Genomic DNA, 20,217 nt, shown 5'->3' on the forward strand with positions numbered 1-20,217 from the left:
TTTAGCAATCTTGTGCTACAGTTTTCTATTTCTTTCACACATTTCTATTTTTACCATTCAGCTCAGTACGTAGTGCTTTGAACAGGTAATCAATCAATTAATATGCATGCACACAATATTGTTACACGAAAAAAAAGGAGCGATCACTATTACGATAACTATGTCCCCAAAGATTTTAAAGATGACAAGAAGGCGTGTACATTTCGACAAGTATACTGGCAGCTTGCGCAAAAAACTGAACAGGAAAGGGCGACAGCAAGTTCCTGACGCTATCATTCAGGAACGCATACAACGCAAACGTTTGTGCGATAGTGAACGGCAAAACTGACGAGCATTAATGCTTTGCAAATTTTTAACGATTAGCGGGGACCGTTGTAAGAACTCAGAAGCTAATTTCAAGCTGCGAACCTGCAACGCCCGGACTCCTTGGAGGCGTGTTCCGTGAGGTCGACGACCGATATTATGCCGTCCACCATCGGCTTCAGCTCGCTTTCGGGGATGCCTCTCAGCCGACCCAGCAGGTAGAGATACTCGTACGCGTTCAGCCTGTCTAGCAGGCCCCCCATCTGGAAACAGTAGCTGATCTGCGACTGCCACTGCGATGCACGAGGACACATACACACACAAAAAAAGAGGGAAGAAAGTTATTTATTTCGCGCGAGAATCGGCACCAAATAAACAAAAAATTCGTTTTTTTTAAATATTTGGAATATTTGGAAGTCATTTAAAACTGCGCCAAACATGCCTCATGCTGTGGCTGCGCTTACCGGCCCTGAAAGCTTGGGCAGGAGTTTTCTTTGTCGTTACTTCTTGTTCATAAACGCGTGATTGAAAGAGCGCATCGTGCAAAAATTTCGAAAGGTACGTGATTGCATCAACACCGTATGCGTTGGTTGATTTACGGGGCTCAAAGTCCCAAAGCAACTCTTCGGCTACGCGAGAAATCATATGGGAGAGCTCCGGGTGAATTTTGATCTCCCTTGGTTCTTTAATTGCAGCTAAATATAAGTAAGTACAAGCGGGTAAATTGGCTACCCCTTTTAATTAGTTCGGCGTACGCAGCAAACACCGTAAGTTGTTTACACCTACGTTGCAGCTGCGGTTATCATATAGTTTATCGGAACTCCGCTTCCGGACTTAGTTTCTTTCGAAATTTTGTTGCGATGACAATTATATGGATGCTCCAGGCGCATCTCTGCCATCGGCACACCGTCGCCATGAGCTTTCTGTAAAGTCCACGGGAGTTAAAATCGTTGCTACGTGTTGTATGCTGTACGTGCCAGTGAAAGCTTGCGAGGGTGCAACGCGCGCAACGGCGGAAAGCGGGGAGGAATCGCGCCACCTTCCGTCGCGCGCGAGGCTTGGGGAAGGGGGGGGGGGGGAGGGGAGGGCGCGTTCTACTTCGGGCGGCGACTTTACAATTGCAAATAAGTATTAGCCCCGAGAATTAGGAGTGGCGCCCTCTCGCGAGTGACGTCACGGCCAGGACGCCGCTCGCTCCGGCTCGCTCGGCTGCCGCGCGCGCTCGTTCCCATCGTGTATGCTTGGGGTATGGGTGGCTCGAGCCGTACGTATTGAAGAATACGTCGGCTTCTTTCAGCTGTCATACCTTAACCAAAGTTTCTTCTTCAAAAGCGTGTGAGTCGAGAAACTTTGCGGCTTGGATATCGCAAGCTAAGTAGCGTTAAAGGGGTCTACTAGGTTTTGCAATGCATATATGCGCCGTGTCTATCGGTAAATTTTGGCTAAAAAAAAGAATATCTGCAAATTCAACGCGCGAAGTTGTGTATGATGCTTCGCTAAACATTTAACATTCCTTTAGTATTTAGCTATGAGAGGCATTGCATTTTACGTGGAAGAAAAATTTGGTAATTGGCGTCAACATGTTACCTGATTTTAGAAAGACACTGCCCAGCGAAGCTCTCATCATGATTCCTATTACTCTGGTGTGTTGTTCTATTCAAATATGCCCATTCATTAATGCGTAAAAAAATAGTTAGGCGCGCATTTCTTATGAAAAAGTTTGCTGCTACTTTCATCCCCCTCTGAAACAGGCCTCCAAAAAACGAATTGCTCATGGCTGCTAACACGACGGCGCGTCATGTAGAGTATTTACATAGTTAATTCACAAACACCATAGTAGCAATCACCTGAGAGAAAAGTTTCGTTGTTAAGATCGAGAGCCACTCAATTGAAAGTGATGAAATGTTTCATAGTGGCCCTCAGTAGCCTTTATCGACAATATGGCACACCCCTGATCACGTAATGGTAGCAATCGACTGTCCGTATGGCGAGGCACGCTATGTTCGCGTGCCTCGCCATACTACAATTCAGTTCACTACAACTTCGAATTAAAACCATAAAGCATGTTTTTTACAGCGCCAACTGGAATGGCTAAAGTATTCTCGAGCTACTACACCGCAGCTTAGATTTACTGTATACAAAAGGAAAATTCAAGCACCTTCTGTCTCACCATGTCTCGATCCAGCGTTATTCAATTATACAAACTATTCGCTTCGTCGGTACATAAAAGAGAACCTTGCAGGCAAATTAAGTTTGCTCCAATCCAATCGCAAACATTCATAAAGAAAGCACCACAAGCCTTGCATATACTTTCACTTGATTTCTGACCCTCCACCGGGGGAATTTCGATATCTTCAATATGTCCCATACTACTAATCATTGACGCTTCGACTTCTTTCTGGCTGCAGCTATGCGGTCCAGCAGGCATACTTCACTAAAAAAATTGGGCCGAGCAGCCTGTGTCAGTTCGCCAAACAGATTGGTCATGTACATTCCTCAAGCAGCAAGCACCAGTAAATTTCTCAAGTGAGTTTGATTTGATTTATTAATTTCCATTTACACACACACATGTACAGAGGAGTGGTAAGTGGAGGTGGATGAGGGAAAAAAGTCGCACAGACGCGGCTTGAGGTAACCTCACCCCCTTAGGTACAATATGGCTGCATGGTGTAACACATCAAGCGCCATATAAATTACATTTATATAGTGGCCATAAAACATTGCAGTTATACAATATATGAAAGAACAGTGAAATATTTCCACAATAACAATGCAAAACACACTGCGGCACTGAAATAAATAAATGATATACACTTGGTAATATAGACAAAAAAAAGAGGAACATAACTTACATTATTAATCATTAACAAATGCGCCCTAAAGAGGTGAGTTGAACGTGTAACACGGAAAAGGAAATATATATTGGTACATTCCTATTTGTACTCCATAAATAGCTGTAAGCCTTCATTAAATTTACTTCAAATTTCCGCCGCTTAAAAAAAGTAAACACGTGAAGAACCGCCTAATGTTGACAGGCAGTTAAAGAAGGAAGTGAGGCGTGTAGAATCGAAGCTCCAGTATTAGTTAAGTCCCCGTGCTACTGCCGAGCGTTTCTGTGAGGAAATGCGAAAATTCGATATTATACCATGAACTACCCGTCGTGAGCAAACCTATTTTAGCGGAATAAAATCAACGTAACTGCTGTCGAAGTCATATATAGCCAGCTTTGTGACATACTTGTTGCACCGCGGCAGGTATGGTATCATAACTGGATTCCTATAGGCTATGCTTTTGCGATTGTCTATCCGCGCATGAAAAACCCGCAATGGGCTGGTCTGCGTCGCTTCGGCTGGCACTGTAGCGTTGCCTTCGAGAGCTGCATTGTTGTCTGAGAAATTAGCTCTTTGAATAAATGTTCGCAAAGGAAGACGTCGTAAAAATATATTTGAGACGACCACCATAAGTATACAAGCAGAGAGAACGAGGGCGAACAAACGAAAACACAGCAGAAAGCGCCCGGACAACGCCCGAACTGTAGCAGACGACAGGCGCGAGTCCGTGCCCTGACGTCACGCGAGCGGCGCTCGCAGCGCCGCCCGTGTTCGTTCTCGGGGCTAATAGCGGGGCGTGGCACTCGCGGAGGCGTCGGACGTTTGCGCGCATGCGCGAGTAAGAACAGGTGTCAGAGAGAAAATGTGGGGGGCTTTTTCCTTGAATACATGGCTGCCTAGGAAGTACGGAGGAGAAGTTTGTCCCTAGGCGTTTGTATGTGTTTATCCCTAGGCGCGCCGGCATTGCGGAGTCGGGTAAAGTTTGTTTACGCCCAAACACTAGCTGCCGGCGCGTTGAAACAGGTGATGAGATCGCAGATGTTTCCGTGGGAGCATTAGGGACCGTGGAAAAGGTCGGTCCGCGTATATTTAAAATCTAGAAGCCAGAGCGCCGTAGCAACCACAGTTGAACGCGAGTGGCTTGCAGGGCGCCGATGACGCTCGACGCCCCTGCAACCGCTATAAGAATTCGCCGCGCCTCCCTAACGCGTTTTATGCTAGCTTAATCTAACGTTAACCTAACCTAACGAGGCCGAGACAAAGAACAAAATTCCTCACCGCGAAACCATTGCGAGAATACGCCGCGCCACCCTAACGCCTTTTACGCTGAGCTAATGTAACTTGAGCTAACCTTGAGCTAACTTGAGTCACCCGGCAGCACAGTTGCTTCTAATGCGGAGTGAACAAACATCACGCCACTCTCTACCACCCGTCGGATGGAAGCCCGGAATTTTCGCGGGGGGCATAATTTCCCAACTTGTGTATACGTCTCGCTCTGCGAATTGGCGTTGCGGAAAGGAAACATTAGAGACGTTTAGCGTTTCCGTTATACCGGCAAACCGGGGCGGTTTGGGCGGATTACCGGATGGTCGGGGGCGTAAACGTGAGCGGCCGGAGCGGTGCAGCCGCCTGGCGTTGCAGAGCTCAATCAGACAAACACAGAACTAGAATTGCAGTAACGTACTTTATTCTGCTTCGCTGCCGGTGCGAATTTTCCGCAGCAGCGTAATTGTGCTCACAATTACGCCGCTGTCGAAAACTTACACCCCGGCTAAGAAGAATATAGTAATTGGCTCTGTGTTTAGGTCGTTGAGCTTTGCACCACCAGCCGCCGCCACCAATCTGGCCGCTCACGTTTACGCCCCCGACCATCCGGTAATCCGCCAAAACCGCCCCGGTTTGCCGGAATAGCGGACACGCTAAAAGTCTTTATTAGAGACTTTTAGCTTGTACGCTATTCCGGTAAACGGGAGCGGTTTGGGCGGATTACCGGATGGTCGGGGCGCAAACGTGAGCGGTGAAGCCGCCTGGTGTTGTAGAGCTCAACCAGACAAATGCAGAGCTAAAACTGAAGTAACTCACCATATCCTGCTTCGCCACTCGTGCAAATTTTTGGCAGCGGCGTAATTGTGAACACGATTACGCCACTGTCGAAAATTTACCCCAGCAGCTAAGCAGAATAGAGTAATTAGCTCTTTGTTTGTGTGGTTGAGCTTCGCGCCACCAGCTGGCGCCACCGATCGGGCCGCTCACCTTGACGCCCCCGCTAAACCGGAAAACCGCGCGCGCTTGCCCGAATACCGGACACGCTAAAGGTACCTAATTGCCGTTACGAATACGCCCACTCACGGCACGGGCGTCTTCGCTGAGGTTGGCCGTCGCTGTCCAGGCGTCGCCGTGCGAGACGCTCGTCAGGGCGGCCAGCATCTGGAACGTGGTGGTCTTGCCGGCGCCGTTCACGCCCAGGAGGCCGAAGCACTCGGAGGGCCGGAGCGCCACGTAGATGCCCCTGACGGCGTGCAACGCGCCGAAGTGTTTGTGCAGGCTCCAGGCCAGCATCGAGTTTCGGGCGAAGTCTCTTTGCTGGCAAGCGACGATCACCCGCGACTTCTCCTCTTCCACGTCTGCGTCGACGGGAAACTCCTGGGGCGCGAAGCGGGTCTCTTGGCAGAAGTCGCCGGAAGTGGCGAACACCATGAGGCCCAGAAAGAACAGGCCCTCGGCTATCATGACGAACAGCTCGTAGCCGATTCCTTCGTAGCTGAAGTTCAGCAGACCCCCGCTGCAATCGATCCCGAAGACTGGAAGAGTAACAGACCAACCGTCAGAGACGATGGCATTCAAGACAGCCTGTTCAGTTCAGTTCAGTTTTATTTCCTTAAAGACCCCTTTGCTAGGGGTATTACATAAGGGGTGGGTACAGTTTATAATGCAAATATAAACACAGGTATACAGGAAAATTGTACATAGAAGCTACATTTTCGCAAGTGCATAAAACCAGAATAATAATACGTGAAAAGCAGGTTATTGATTAGCCAACAAGGACACATTTTCGAGAAACGATGTCGGGCAAGTGATTGCAGCTACGTGGTGGGGAACGGCGTACCAATCTGATGCTGTGCGGGAAAAAAATAGACGAGGAGAAAGTGGTTGGGTGGGAGCGTGGGCGTAAGACTTGTAATGGGTGCCCAGTTCGTTATACCAGCCTGTCGCAGCTGGTATAGCGTATAGCGTTATACCAGCAAAAAAAAAAAGAAAAGAAAACGCTTTCCAACGTGAGGGAAACTATAGTGGGGTGGCTGGGGGCGGGCTAGACACGCTGAGGAAAGCGGAACGAGCGCGCTGGACTGAGGTACAACTATATTTTCAGTCTCGGGAGAGAAGTACGTTGCAGTCAACAGTAATTGATTTCCTATACGGGAGGTATACGCATACTTGTGCTATATAGAGGAAAGAATGTAAACTTCGCCGTTTGGCATTTGCCTTCCAGCGGCTGGTCGTAAGCAAGTTACCGATGAATGACTTGGAAAACAAACAGCGCTAAAAACGGGAATAAACAAGCAGACACAGGCCGGATCTTGTTTAGTCCCATTTTTAGCGCTGTTTTGTTTTCCAAGTCGTTCACCACCGAGCGTTATATATATATATACACAGTGAAAGCTCGTTAATTCGAACTTCAATAATTCGAATTTATGGATAATGCGAACTGTAAGATTTGGTCCGGCCAAGCTCCACAGAAGTCTATGTATAAAAAAGTCCGTTAATTCGAACGCCAGAAGGTTCCCTCACGGATAATTCGAACTACGCTCACCTGGCACACGGCCAGAGAAACGCGCCTACAGCCTACACACAAGGCTGTATTGCCTCCGAAACGGAGAGAACGGCGAGAGAAGGCAAAATCGCAAAAAAATCTAACCGACGCGGGGTCAGCCAGAAGGCAGCGGCGGCTGCCGCCTACCCGTTCTACGTAACCTCCGAGATTTCTTGGCTGTTGCGAATCTCGGAGGCTTTGCAAATCTTGTACAGCTGCTAATGTTGTGCGGAGATGGCACTGCAAGCTCCAAAACACAGCGAATCAAGTACGTCGCAGCTGCGCTTGCAATCAAGAACCAACGAATCAGGGCTTTCGCCACCTTCACATGTTCAGCGTCTTTGTCTCGGCAGTCTTCATCGGTTGTGCACCTCTGTTTTCAGCGTAGGAGGTATCGGCCGTCGCGATTCATTGTGATGGTGTTAAGCCTCGGCTAACGTTCGTTTCGGTGGACATCGGTGGTGTGGCACAGTCGAACCCGGAGCTTCGACTTGAAGATGGCGTGTGCCGCGGGCACACGCCATCATTTTCTGACACGCCAAATTTCTGACATGCCCTACTGCTTCCAAATCGCAGTGTACTGTTGCCCTCCTTCACTTTCGTTACTTCGAACTGAAGCGGCTTCCCCTTGCGGTTCGAATTAACGAGCTTTTACTGTGTATATATATATATATATATATATATATATATATATATATATATATATATATATATATATATATATATATATATATATATATATATATATATATACAGAGAGATAGAGAGAGAGAGAGACAGAGAGCAGCTCTTATGCGCCAGTTCCTGCGGGTCTGCGTCGACAGCGTAACCGAGCGAACGAGCCCAGCGTAGGATGCAAGCGAATCCATTCACGTCAGCCGCACGAGACAGATTGTCCGCGCCAGCCAATATACCGCGAAATGAAAACACATATAGAGCTGCGTTCACTTCGCATTATAAAGTATTGTAATCGTCGCAGAACCTTTGTAAACGCATTTTCTTTGTTAAATAAAATATAGAGTAGAATCTCGGTAAACGAAAATCACCTAAGCGAAGCACCAGCCCTTAAATTGGTTGGTTTTGTATTTGGGTAACGGGGAAAAAGTTTTACTTCTTGTTGCTGAGCTGGTTGGTTGATAACTTCTTGCGGTGTAAAAATACGAGAAAACGGTAAAAAAGAATAACCGAATAGAAAAAATGACTTTTTTTTTGCTGTCCATGTTGGTTCTCATTGTCGTATCTCGTAGGCCCTTGTTTAAACAGCTTGACCCGGGTTAGCTGGGGCGCGCGGTATACTATTGTGTTAGCTTCCTGTCCTTCGTGAATCGCGGTAAAACATGGGCGACCTGCACTAGACCGGCACTTCACAGCAACTCGGAACATACTAAAATCTCAAAACCACTGCATCGTCGCATAGCAGCCGTTTATTGAAGCTAAAGAACCTTCCGACTGGCACAAATATGGACTTAACGCTTCAGTATACATAAAAAAATAGATATTTTGCCCGGGAATTCTGCGTTACGTTCAGTTTCATAAAGTGTAATTTTTAATGAGACGCCATTAGCCCCGTGAAATTTGAGTGCCACCCACTCGCAGTTTGCAGTCTTGCACAAAAGTGGGCAGAAAACCATCCACTGCGCGATTGAGCGAATTTGGTGCACCTCGGGATGGGCCGTCGTATTTTTTTTTTTGCTTAATATTGATCGCCCCGGTCAAGCCGCCTGCTAGCCACCAGTGCGTATAACAGGTTTAAATTGTCACTTGACTATATCGTGCGACGATTTGGTGTTACGTGGTTGTGACGCTATCATTATTGCATCATGTCTGTTCATTCTTTTTTTTTTGCGACGATCTGCGGCGCTGGTTCGTGGGGCCGTCTCTGCGCTGTAATAAATTTAGTGCTTGCCTGTGTAGAGCGCACTTTGCGTGGTCGGTAGGGCGTTATACATTGGCCACAGTCACTTCATTTTTTTTTTGTTGGCGCCCAACGCTTTAAAAGGCCAACTAAGGAGAAAAAATTATAATTATTTTCTGTATCAGTAAACCACTCTTCCATAACACCGAAAACACCACTCTCAGCACGATAAGATGCTTGGTATAAGCTAGAAAAAGCGCAATAACAAAAGATGGGTGGCGAGTCTCTGTGAAGTTTTCGCACCAGCTCGCTGGCACGTCATGGATTTCGACAACGTCTTCTAGGGCCTAGTCGATCATTTCGCGGTAAACAAAGCCGACATAGTGTTCTAAAGGGGCCAAAGATTGAGCATGGCGAGTTTCTGGAACTCTTGCGGTGCTAACGCCACCTAAGTATGAAAAAAAAAACGTACTTCGAAATCTCTGACGTCACAGTGACGTACCGGTGTTGAGTATTTGGTGCTATATTCAAAAACCTCAAACGTTGACATTCGTTTTGAGCCGAACTCTATGAAAAGCTCAATGAACGTGTGAAAGCAAACATTGCGTAGCTGAGTGCAAAGTCCTGCAGCTTTGTAAAAAATTCCGTGCTTTTCACTTACAAAGAAAGGTTCTCCGCTTTTAGTACAAAAAAGTGATCTTCGAGGAGCGTATCACGTGTCTTCGCAGCAGAACATTCCAATGCCAAGTAATTGAAAATAATTCCAGCGAAGCGCCGCCGTTCACGTACCAAATGCTTACCGACGACTTGCGGAGCTTACCGCGCGATGACAGTTTGACAACGTTTAATGCATTAGCATTAGGAGTGTGGGAGTTAAAAGCAGTGTATGCGATGCGTAGGAAGCCGGTCACGTCGTTCGAAAAGCCCAATTAAACGCGCTCCTTGTTTATAGGAGGTCTCTTTTCTTGCTTTCAAAGCGAATAGCGTCGCCTACATTGAGGATATTCCCTTATCGAATTGGCTGACAAGAGGCGAGAAGGACGCTCAAGTGGAGTGGAGTTCGATGGGGCCGAGCCAGAACAGGGAGAGTAGATAACCGGCTGAAGAGGGTGGGGCCCGCGTCTGCGATTGGTCCGCTTCCCCTTAGCTTGCGGTGGATGGTCGAAAATCGCTGCGGCGTGCAACGGAAAATTAAAAATGACACCAGAACGGATCCTCAGCAAAGAAGAGTTGCCAAACGTAGACGTGCCGAAAGGGCTCTATAACGTTATATTGCCACGGAAAAATGTTATTATACGCAAATAAATCCACTCCCACTAGCTAGTGCAGTGCACTCCCACTAGCTAGTGCAGAGCAATCTGTGGGCAGCCATCTTCTATTTCTTTCCAAACGGGGCAGCCTCCGGCTATTCATAAAAAAATCAGTTTTGTTCGGCATATTAAGGGTTCTTTCACGCGTATACGTCACTTTGACAGTATGCGTTTTCGCGGTTTTGTGACGTTGCGTGACAGACAGGCGAAGTGGGCGCAGCCCGATAACGTTTGACCAATGGCAGAGTATCGCGGCAAAAAAGGCGTCGAATGAGAAATAATTATTTTTCTTTCGTTCGGTTTAATCATGCATAATCGGTGTGCGCGCATCATATCAGATGGGGCGTTTCCGCGGTTTTTGTGACGTTGCGTGAGAGACAGGCGATGTGCAGGTGGAGCTGGTTGCACCCGATGTGCCCAGCTCTACCCGATATCAGCTCTACCCTATGTGCGGGTAGAGCTGATTGTAGAATTAGAATAGAAGTTTGGAATAACTAATTATATTAAGAAGGTTACGTGCCAAAACCACTTTCTGATTATGAGGCACGCTGTAGTGGAGGGCTCCGGAAATTTCAATCACCTGGGGTTCTTTAACGTGCACCTAAATCTAAGTACACGGGTGTTTTCGCATTTCGCCCCCAATGAAATGCGGCCGCCGTGGCCGGGATTCGATCCCGCGACCTCGTGCTCAGCAGCCCAAAAAACGTTTGGAATAGCTTAACGTTATAGCGCCCTATGTTTCGTTATGGAGTGTCATGTTCTTTTCTTTTTGCTACGAATCATTTGTAACTCCCTATTTGTATTTAGTCACACATTAGCCTCGTGAGCTATGGACCAACATGAATTGGCACACTTTTTACCGATTAAAAGATTCTGATAATTTTCACTGCAGAAGTTGTTAATCGATAGCTTCATCATCAGCCTGTTTTATGTTCGCCCCAAGGACACATGCCTCTCCAAGCGACCTGAAATCACTGCCTTGTTCAGTAGCCGACTGCTCCTTGTACCTGGAAATTTCCGTATACCCCGAGAGCAGCCGATTTCCTGCCGTCCTCGACTAACCTCTGTCAATCGTCTGTCAGTATCTGTCAATTTGTACCCATTGTTATCCCAACAGAGCAGAGATCATGATCTCTCTCCATTTAATAATGATGTGCCGGACTTCACTTCCTCCTTTTAATCTCAACGAGAACGTCACCCACACGTGGTTCGTTTATCACCCCTATGTTTCATTGCTGAAGGTGAGCCAGTCCCGATTGGTGGTTTCTGTTCCTACATCTCCCCCTCTCCCTAGCTGGCTCAGTGCGACACCCGCGATTCTGCGCTGCATAGTTACAGCTAGAATAAAGCGATCATAAGCTGGCGAGAAAAGGGATGTGTGAGGCTTCGTGAGGTAAGAGGAGTCGAAATATTTCGCAAGGAGGGTTAGGCTGTCACAGAGAGGATGGGGTTAAAGTTATTCCGAAAAGTTGGTTGCCCGGGGGGTGTTCTCAGAAGTGGGGAGAGAGAAAAAAGAACGGACATGAATTTTCGTGTGTGGGCAGGTGTCGCGAAACCCGTGGGACTAGTTTTAGAACTGTTCGTCACTCCAGGTGTTGAGCGCCGGACGCTGGCGTAAAAATAAAAGTTTTCTCTCTCTCTCTCTCTCCAGGCGTCCACAATTTCGTGGACTTTTGCTAAGCTTTGGCTGGCGAAAGAATAATAGTTTAGAAAGGTGCAAAGTCGAGGCTTTGATGAAACCTTGTCCGGCCGGGACCAAGCATTGGCAAAGGCAAAGACGAGTCTGCCGACTACAAACAACAACAACAACAACAACAACAACAACAACAACAACAACAACTTCAACAACAAGCTTTGGCTGGCGAAAGAATAATAGTTTAGAAAGGTGCAAAGTCGAGGCTTTGATGAAACCTTGTCCGGCCGGGACCAAGCATTGGCAAAGGCAAAGACGAGTCTGCCGACTACAAACAACAACAACAACAACAACAACAACAACAGAAATAATAATAATAATAAACATGCCAGACGTTCCAGCTTCCATGCGGGAGCTTCGTTCACAATGATGGTTGCAAACAAGGCCCAGCTCTGGGCTGTCGCATAGCTGCCGAACCGCTTTTCAGTGCGAAAACAATTTTTGCCTCTACGCCCGCAAGCTTTTGCGTGGCTAGCTGGCCTTGAAAGTATTACCGCGTGGAAAAAGAATTAAGAGCAGTGAGCGAACGTACCCGGGGCTTTCAGCACGGTAATCGAGTAACTGTCCTTCCGGACATGCTAACAGCGATGTCATGCGGCCCGACGGCACTTGGCCAGCGTGACCACTGACGTCGCTCGGTGTGGCGCGATGCTAGATGTTCCAGAAGAAGAAAAAGACAGAACAGATGGTTCCGCGGAATTATCGAAATGGACTTTGAGGGCAGGGCCTGCGGTTACAAGCTTGATACGTACCTCAATGACAGATACTGTCATTGACGACGTCTTTGTGAGGGGGATACGACACTTGAAATCGTTTAAGTGCAGTCGACCAAAAAAGTTTACGGACCACGGGATCTCAGAAAATTGAAAATATACAAGCAGGCTTTAAAAGCACCCAGTAAAATTGTGCATCACAATGTTGTTCGCATATGCCACAAAAGGCTAAAAATGGGAATAACAGGCTGTGTTTTAAGACTGAGGAGATATTCAGCTTTGTGTCAGATCTCTCGGTCCGTAAACTCTTTTGGTCGACTGTACGTACCATATTTGAGCCCGCACTGAACCGTGAGAGCTACGTTAAGCGCGACAGGTCAAGTGAGCAATTCATAATGGTGGTTGAATAAAGCTTGCACGTGCGCGCGCTGTGGATGGTTATGCGTAACTTAGAAGCCATCGTGGGTGGTTTCCGGTGCGACTTTATTTTTTAGCTTTACATCGAAGCCGTATTAGTGAGTTTCGCAGCCATTTTTGTGGCTGCGGCGAAGGCCGGCGTGAGTATGTTATCCGTGATCACGTAGCGTTTTACCGACTTTCGCGTTTGAGGCAAGCAAGCAGTTGGTACGGCAGTGGCGGTGGAAACTGACCGCGTCATTTTTTTTACCGTCACTTCGAGCAAGCGCGCCTCAGTGCAGTGAGTATGTCACTTTGGCGGCGCACAGCTACTGGAGAAAGAAAAGTTGATGGCATTGGCGATGCGTGAACCGTTCGGCTCAACACATGCGTGTTACTTCGAGCAACAGTAGCAAAATGTTAGCACGGCGTAGTTAAAAACAGTATCTAACGCGAGGTTTAATATAAACGTTGTAAATAATTGCAACCGCGATGACATCGTCGATCATCACGAGCTTTGGTACCGAGGCTACGCACTTTGACGCAGCGATGCGGTTTCGCCGAGAACACTGGCTCGTGAGTGTACTCAAAAGCATCCCCAAAGTGCTCTCCCTAGAGTGGCTGCGTTCCAATGGGTGAACAGGAACGAGAGTGCTGTGATCCAATGGCACAACAGCACCAGTTTGTCGATGCCCCGAGCAGTTCGAGCTGCTCCCGCGCGACAAATGGAGGAGAAAGGAAGTCACGTGACGTAAACGCGTCTTATCCTTTCTATTATGCGAAGCATATTACGAGAGCTCAACCCAGCTCCTCAGGCGCGGCAGTGTCGCCTTCAATGACCTTTGACCCCATGCCATACCACGTGGCACCGTGACGTCACGACAGAGGAGTAACGGGGCTCCAACGCGCGCCGTCGCTCGCGGCGTCGCGGCGGTATATAAGCAGCTGCGCTTGTTTCTAGGTGGCTTTGGCTCAACTCTTGCAAGATGGGCTGGGTGGGAATCGAACCAGGGTCTCCGGAGTGTGAGACGGAGACGCTACCACTGAGCCACGAGTACGATGTTTCAAAGTGGTACAAAAGTGCCTCTAGTGAATGCGCTGTTGTCTTAGAAACGAGCTGTTTCTAAGGCTCAGGCGTGCGTCGCTTGCTCAGGCGCACATTTCGTTGCCGCGCCGAACGCTGCGTTGCTCGACGCTCACCGCGTCCAATGCGGGGCGCGTAGTCGCTGCGCCGTAGCCCATTGTCTTACACCCCTTGGCGGGTCGACGGGAACGCTGTCGCGTTCCACTCTTGAAGGCGAAGCAGAGTAACGCATGAGTTGTTTCTTCGTCTAGCCGAACCAAATATAGCCAAGCAACAGCAGTTCACCAGGCTAAACAGTGGTTCAACAACTAAAATAAAGGCTAGTATGCTTCGCATCCTGGGCTTAACCTTAGCTAAGCCACAGCCATTTTTTTGGTTGCGTTTCCGTCGTTACGGTTCGGTGTGCAGCAACAAGGAAAGACTTAGTTTAACAGAAAGTTGCATCAGAGGGGTCTGCATATCTTCAGCGCACTTCAGATCGCCCGCCCCGAGCGGGGGAGTGGTGACGTTGCACGCGCCACCACTGGCTTTTACTGCCGTCGGTGAGTAAAACGGCGCCCGACAGGCGGCGTTACGTTCTTTTTTTGTGTTAAACACAAACGCGCGGGCATGGAGAATCCGAGCCAAGACATGGCGTTGGATTCGCCGCTGCAGCGGCTTTCCGTCAGGTGGCGTGAACCTCGCTCGGGCATCCCGCGACATCACGTGAGCGTCGAATTCCCTGCTACTTGCAGTTTGCACGAGTTTCGCGAGCCAGCAAAACAAGCGAAGCACTGCCTAGTAACGAAACAACTGATGTCTGAAAACGCGGGTGGGGCAGAGTAGTGCGAGAACGAAACCTTTCCACCGCTCGCATCGTTGTCAAGCGTAATGTCAATGAGTTCTTCCTTTTCTTTCGGAACATCGAATAGAACTGGACAAATCGCACTTCCCCGTCAGATATTACAGTACAATGACCTTTTCATTGCGAGAGGTTGAGTACTAGTGACAGAATTATAATGAGGAGGGCCTTCGTTATCGGGCGAGTGCTTGAACGTCCTGCGGGAAGGCTCTGATAGTGTCCTGCACTAACCTCAACTTGTTGATTACTCTATCCTTACTTCGTATAGCTGTCTGCTAATTTGCTATAGCAATTGGTGCTTCGCTTTCGGCTGAAACTGTGTTTTTTAACGCGATAGCGTTAAGGAGCTCGTGTCGCAGAAAAGCCGGTGTCGTCGGCGTCGGTGTCGGCGTCGGCGTTTGCGGCGTTGACCGTGAGCGATAAATCACGGCAGGCACTCCATAAATAAAAAGCAACTTCCAAGATGGGCTGGGTGGGAATCGAACCAGGGTCTCCGGAGTGTGAGACGGAGACTCTACCACTCAGCCACGAGTTTTTTTTTCTTTATTTACACTCAGCCACAGGTTCGATGCTTCCAAGAGGTACAAACGCGCCTCTAGTGAATGCGGTGTTGCCTTCGAAACGAGCCGTGGAATGTTATACTGCGGTGTATATCGGTAATTATGAACATGTAACTTACAGAAGTCGCAATTACACGAGTAGCGAAGTGGGTTTCGCTGCATTTCTTCTGCGCTTTCCGCACACGCAGAGCCATCTTGCGGCAAACACAGAAGACCCTCTCCTCTCCATGTACGGCGCTGCCCCGACAGATAGCGCCACGCGCGCATTGGAGCTGTCGCGGCTCGGACTCTCTCCCCTGACAACGCTTCGCCTTGCTCCTTCTGCAGAATCAAGCGTCCTTCCTTTCTTTAGATCACTATCTGTCTATCTCTCTGCCCGTGCCGATCACGACGTTTGGCTGGCGTGCATCATTTCCCCCTCCGGGATACCGAGTTCTTTGGTTCGCTCCGCTTGCTCAGGCGCACGTTTCGTTGCTGCGCCGAACGCCGCGTTGCTCGACCATATGGCTCGACGCTCACCGCGTCCGATGCGGGGCGCCTCGTAAGTGATGGCTGCCCTGTAGCCCATTGTCTTACACCCCTTGGCGGGTCGACGGGAACGCTGTCGCGTTCCACTCTTGAAGGCGAAGCTTAAGCGTCCTCCAATTTTTTTTGCTTATAGGGGCAGGGTTTGCGCCAACATGGTCTTCCGTTTCTTACGGCGAAGCTGCTAATGCGACTAGAAGTGCTCGAAAACGTTATACGCCGTTTTCACCATTGCTCAAAAAAAAAGAAGAAAGAACAATATCACTCGAAAAAGCTTACGTTTTGAGAAAATGTGCAGAATGTTAGGGACAGTATGTACGTAAATGTTGAATTGTGTGTGTCCCACTTAGTGGTTAAATGAAATTTACGAAACTCTCGTTTTTTCCCGCTTGGAATCATTACGTGAATCGATTATAATAAAGCTTGCCCGTCCAGCTGACAGCGCAAGAACGCCAGAACTTTCATAGTTACAGGAAATGTGCCCCGCTTTATTGGTGAAGTGAACCTGAACTTTCAACTGTGCACGTTGGTTATGTTCTCCGGAAATAAGTACTGAATTATTTGCGTCTTCTCCCAAATTTCTTGCGTTATACGTGGCGTGTAGCTGGTTTTCCCGGACTCATTGGTGAACAATGCAAGCCACGTTCTTTATATTTCGTTTAAGTAGGATGTAGTGAGCGACGAAAAATAATTTCTTAACAATTCAAGCGTTCCAGAGTGTCACGCTGCCGCTATTCGCAATGTTTCCTATAGTCATAAGACGACTGTCTAAGACACCAGGTTAAAATTAAGTAAAAATAGGGGGATAGTTAGGTGTAATGTGTGGCGAAACATTTCAAATACCTGGCTCAATTCGAAGGGCTGCTAATAATTACTAAAAGTTCGCTTCACTTTTTTCGTTCTATTTTTCAGTTTTGTGCTCGCAGGTACGTCGATGTCGCCTTCTTTCGTGCCAATCAATGTTGACACGCCTTTTTTTTACCAAGGTGCCAGGTGGACCGATGCCAGATATAGTTGCGTCTATGGTGAAGTCTGGCTAATTTTGGCGATATTGGCGCTAATTGCACCCGCACTGATAATATTGCCTACCCTTCGACTAATTCTCGCTTCCTGTCTCGTTGAGACCTACGTTTTGACACCTGTTGCAAATCCCTACGGCATTCTAAACTCACGAATTCACTCCTTTTGTCAAGAGGTTATATACATAGATACTAAGGTTCCAGATATACCAAAAAAACCCGTATGAAGTCGATAAATAAAAGAAGGAAAGGTGCATGAAATGTCGATGCAAAGGAAGACAAGGTCGACGTACATGGTGGATCAAATGAATTGATGAGTAAATCTTGAATACACCAATCCCTGCTGTCTCTTTTTCGTGTTTTAGTATTGACTCATTTCTTATCCTTTTCACATCGTATTTTACGGTCAGTGACGTCGGCCTTCTCTATTTTGCCGTCGGCCTTGGCGGACCTTTCCTTTTTTGATGAAGAGGCCATATGGGCTTTGCCTCAACATGTCTATACTTACGGCGGTGCACCCTTTACAGGGGAAAAGTGAATTGGGTAATTTTATACCGTACTGCACTGCGCCTGTACCGTTCGTCTTACCTATTGTGCGACTAATTCTCACTCCTGTTCTCGTTAAGGCCTACGTTTTGATGTCTTGCGACGGGCTACCAGGCCCCGGAGGTGCGACAGGGCTGCTTTTTTTTGGGGGGAGGGGGGGGGAAGTGGTCAGAAAATACAAATGTATGCGAAACCCGTGTGAAGTCAGCAAAGAGCCTTGTCCTCAAAAAAATACTGCACCTTCTTTGTTGAAGATGACCTTGTTCTTCTTCTCCAGCAGCTTGCACTGTAGCTGTTTTTCTTCCTCGTTCCACACTTTGACGAGCGCGGACAACATTGCGTACGGAGGGGCGAGGAGGGACACGTAGTGCACGGTTCTTTTCGTTACAAAAATCCAAACAAGGAAGCCGAGTGTGGTGCTCACCCAACCTGAAATCCACAAGAGGGTGTGCGACAGAAGCTTGGCGTTAACGCGGAAAGAACTCTTTCAGGAAGTCGGCGAAAAAAAAATGAAATCTAGTGCCAGAAAAAAAAATGGCTGTGGCTTAGGTAAGGTTAAGCCCAGGATGCGAAGCATACTAGCCTTTATTTTAGTTGTTGAACCACTGTTTAGCCTGGTGAACTGCTGTTGCTTGGCTATATTTGGTTCGGCTAGACGAAGAAACAACTCATGAATTACTGCTTCGCCTTCAAGAGTGGAACGCGACAGCGTTCCCGTCGACCCGCCAAGGAGTGTAAGACAATGGGCTACAGGGCAGCGACTACGCGCCCCGCATTGGACGCGGTGAGCGTCGAGCAAAGCAGCGTTCGGCGAGGCAACGAAATGTGCGCCTGAGCAAGAGACGCACGCCTTAGAAACAGCTCGTTTCTAAGGCAACACCGCATTCACTAGAGGCGCTTTTGTACCGCTTTGAAGCATCGTACTCGTGGCTCAGTGGTAGCGTCTCCGTCCCACACTCAGGAGACCCTAGTTCGATTCCCACCCAGCCCGTCTTGCAAGAGTTGAGCCAAAGCCACTTCTCCTCTGTCGTGACGTCACGGTGTCACGTGGTTTCAAGGCGACACCGCCGCGCCTGAGGAGCTGGGTTGAGCTCTCGTAATATGCTTCGCATAAAAAAGAAGAGAGAATTGGCTTGTCATCCCGCGTTTGTTAGATGTATAGGGCACAGTTTAATCGTCACATGCCGCGATGACATAGCGACCATGGCGACGTGCTGCCAAGTACGAGGTCGAGAGCTCAATTCTCTGCAGTGGCGGTCACAGTTTGACAGAGGCGAAATGAAAAAAAAAAATACCCGAGGACAGCTAAGCAATTCTTACGGGTTGCGAATGCGAAAGCGTTTATGTTGAACGCCGCTGTGCTGACCTTCGAGATTTCGCGCCACGAGTATTGTTAACGCTGACGCTCGTTCCGCTTGCCGTGCATTGTGAAAGTTGGCGGCGGTGGTGGACTTCGCTGCTAGCATTTCCGCTCGTTTTCCTGCGTTCCTCCGCTCCTTTACTTGCGTCTGCGGTTTACTCCCGTGGACGGTCGCGTTTCGGTAGAGTCGCGGTTGCGCCACGACTGTGCCCCTACGTCACAAGCGCCTCGTCACGTGACGCCACGTCATGAGCGTGCCAGGCGCACTCACGACGTGTGGTCGGTGGCAGCGCGAAATTAAGTGACGCGTTTTCGTTGCTATAGATGCTCAATGGGCCATTGCTCAATGGGCCATTGGACGAGTTAACGTAAAACAAGAACTGCTTTTCTACATATATTTAGGTGCCCATTAGAAAAACCCGGTGTCTAAATTGATCTGGAGTTCGCCCCACCCCCACTTCCCTACGAAGACACCCCTCATAATCAGTTCGTAGTTTTGGCGCGTTAAATCCCAAGAAGTCATTATTTCATAAACTTAATGAGGAAATAAGTACTGTGGTATGCCACAAAGTGTAGAAGGCTTTCTGACGAGGGATATTGTCATACTTATCAAGCTACAAAAGTAGTCTAAGTGGGATCAACAGCAGGCGAGTTTCACTGTTGCATGAAATTCTCATTTCCTCGAGTATAAAGACGAAGGTAAACCTCTCTTCAATTACAAAGTTATTTTTCGCCTTAATGGGCTTTTGGTTACGTGACTCTTGCAAGTGAATGACATGTTCCTCTTTATGCTGTACCGATAATGTCACAGACCTTAGCGGGAAGCGAAAAGTATACGCCCATAAAAAAATTAAACCCTTTGGGGCTTATCATGTCCCACAACAATACTCGTCATATGTCTTGCCCACGTTTCTTTTATATAACGCTGCGAGCCCGGCACTTCCCAGTCATGAACGCCTTGCGCGTTATCAGTGTGACACAGAACTCTCGACAGGAAAGTAGCGAGCACCGAGCTTTCTAGAAAGGAAACGCAAGCAAGGCAGATTGAGATCATTATTTTGGGAAAAATATAGACCCCAAAGGGTGCAACCGTTTTAAGAGTGTAACCTACGCTGCTAACCGATTTACACCTTCAAGAGTGCAAATTGATTTCTAACACTCCTACATCCTTACGGGTGTAAGGATGCTAGCTGTAGACCAATTTGCACTCTTAAGTACCCTCGAGGGCGTAAATCAGTTTACCGTGTAGCCTTCGAAATACACTTGCGAGGCACAGATCTCTGAGGCTCAATATCCAGAAAAAAATTCACATGACCAGCTTCTGAGCGCATTTTCGGACTATCGCTGTCGTTCCTAGAACTTGGAGCAGC

At 48.1% G+C, this 20,217-nt stretch overlaps 1 protein-coding gene across 1 annotated transcript in view; it reads right to left on the reverse strand.

The window, feature by feature from the left end:
• LOC135899525 (phospholipid-transporting ATPase ABCA3-like) overlaps positions 1-20,217 on the reverse strand; it is a 138,310-nt gene that overhangs the window by 18,660 nt on the left and 99,433 nt on the right. The window contains exons 19-21 of the mRNA XM_065428809.1: positions 17,728-17,916; positions 5,484-5,935; positions 409-596 (exon numbers count right to left, since the gene is read on the reverse strand). Coding sequence (XP_065284881.1) covers positions 409-596; positions 5,484-5,935; positions 17,728-17,916 — 829 coding nt within the window. The remainder of the gene's footprint in view (positions 1-408; positions 597-5,483; positions 5,936-17,727; positions 17,917-20,217) is intronic.

The sequence above is a fragment of the Dermacentor albipictus genome, chromosome 10, assembly GCF_038994185.2.
Source record: "Dermacentor albipictus isolate Rhodes 1998 colony chromosome 10, USDA_Dalb.pri_finalv2, whole genome shotgun sequence".
Lineage (NCBI taxonomy): Eukaryota > Metazoa > Arthropoda > Arachnida > Ixodida > Ixodidae > Dermacentor > Dermacentor albipictus.